General features: G+C 59.0%; 1 protein-coding gene across 1 annotated transcript in view; it reads right to left on the bottom strand.

The window, feature by feature from the left end:
* Positions 1-297: 297 nt before the first annotated feature.
* CCT7 (chaperonin containing TCP1, subunit 7 (eta)) overlaps positions 298-402 on the bottom strand; it is an 11,053-nt gene continuing 10,948 nt past the window's right edge. The window contains exon 12 of the mRNA XM_010187909.1: positions 298-402. Within this exon, the coding sequence (XP_010186211.1) occupies positions 298-402 (105 nt within the window).

Here is a 402-nt window from a genome sequence, read left to right on the forward strand (position 1 = left end):
CCCAGAAAGAAACCAAAAACAAAAATAAAAGTATAAATAGGACCAAAACCCCACAGCCGCTGCACGCCCGGCCAGCGACGGGGAGGGCTCCGCTCATCGCGGCGTCCACGGGGAAGGCCGAGGCGAGCCCAAGGGGATCAGTGCTGTGGAGGAAACATCGAGGCAGGGCATCTCACAAGAGGTGGCCGCTGCCCGAGGCCAAGATTTGACTCTAATTAAAGGCCATCTGGTAAACGGCCTGTTAATTAAGCTAGGAATCAATTCTTTCGCACTGCGGATGCTGGAGAGGGCTGGGTCTCAGTGGTTGTGGGGTCTGGCTCGGCCCCGGCTCCGGCCGCTGGGCGCCGCCGCGTCCACGGTGGAGCAAGGGTTTTTGATGGTTTCGTCCACGGAGACGATGAG

Source organism: Mesitornis unicolor, unplaced genomic scaffold, assembly GCF_000695765.1.
Source record: "Mesitornis unicolor isolate BGI_N332 unplaced genomic scaffold, ASM69576v1 scaffold27097, whole genome shotgun sequence".
NCBI classification, from domain to species: domain Eukaryota; kingdom Metazoa; phylum Chordata; class Aves; order Mesitornithiformes; family Mesitornithidae; genus Mesitornis; species Mesitornis unicolor.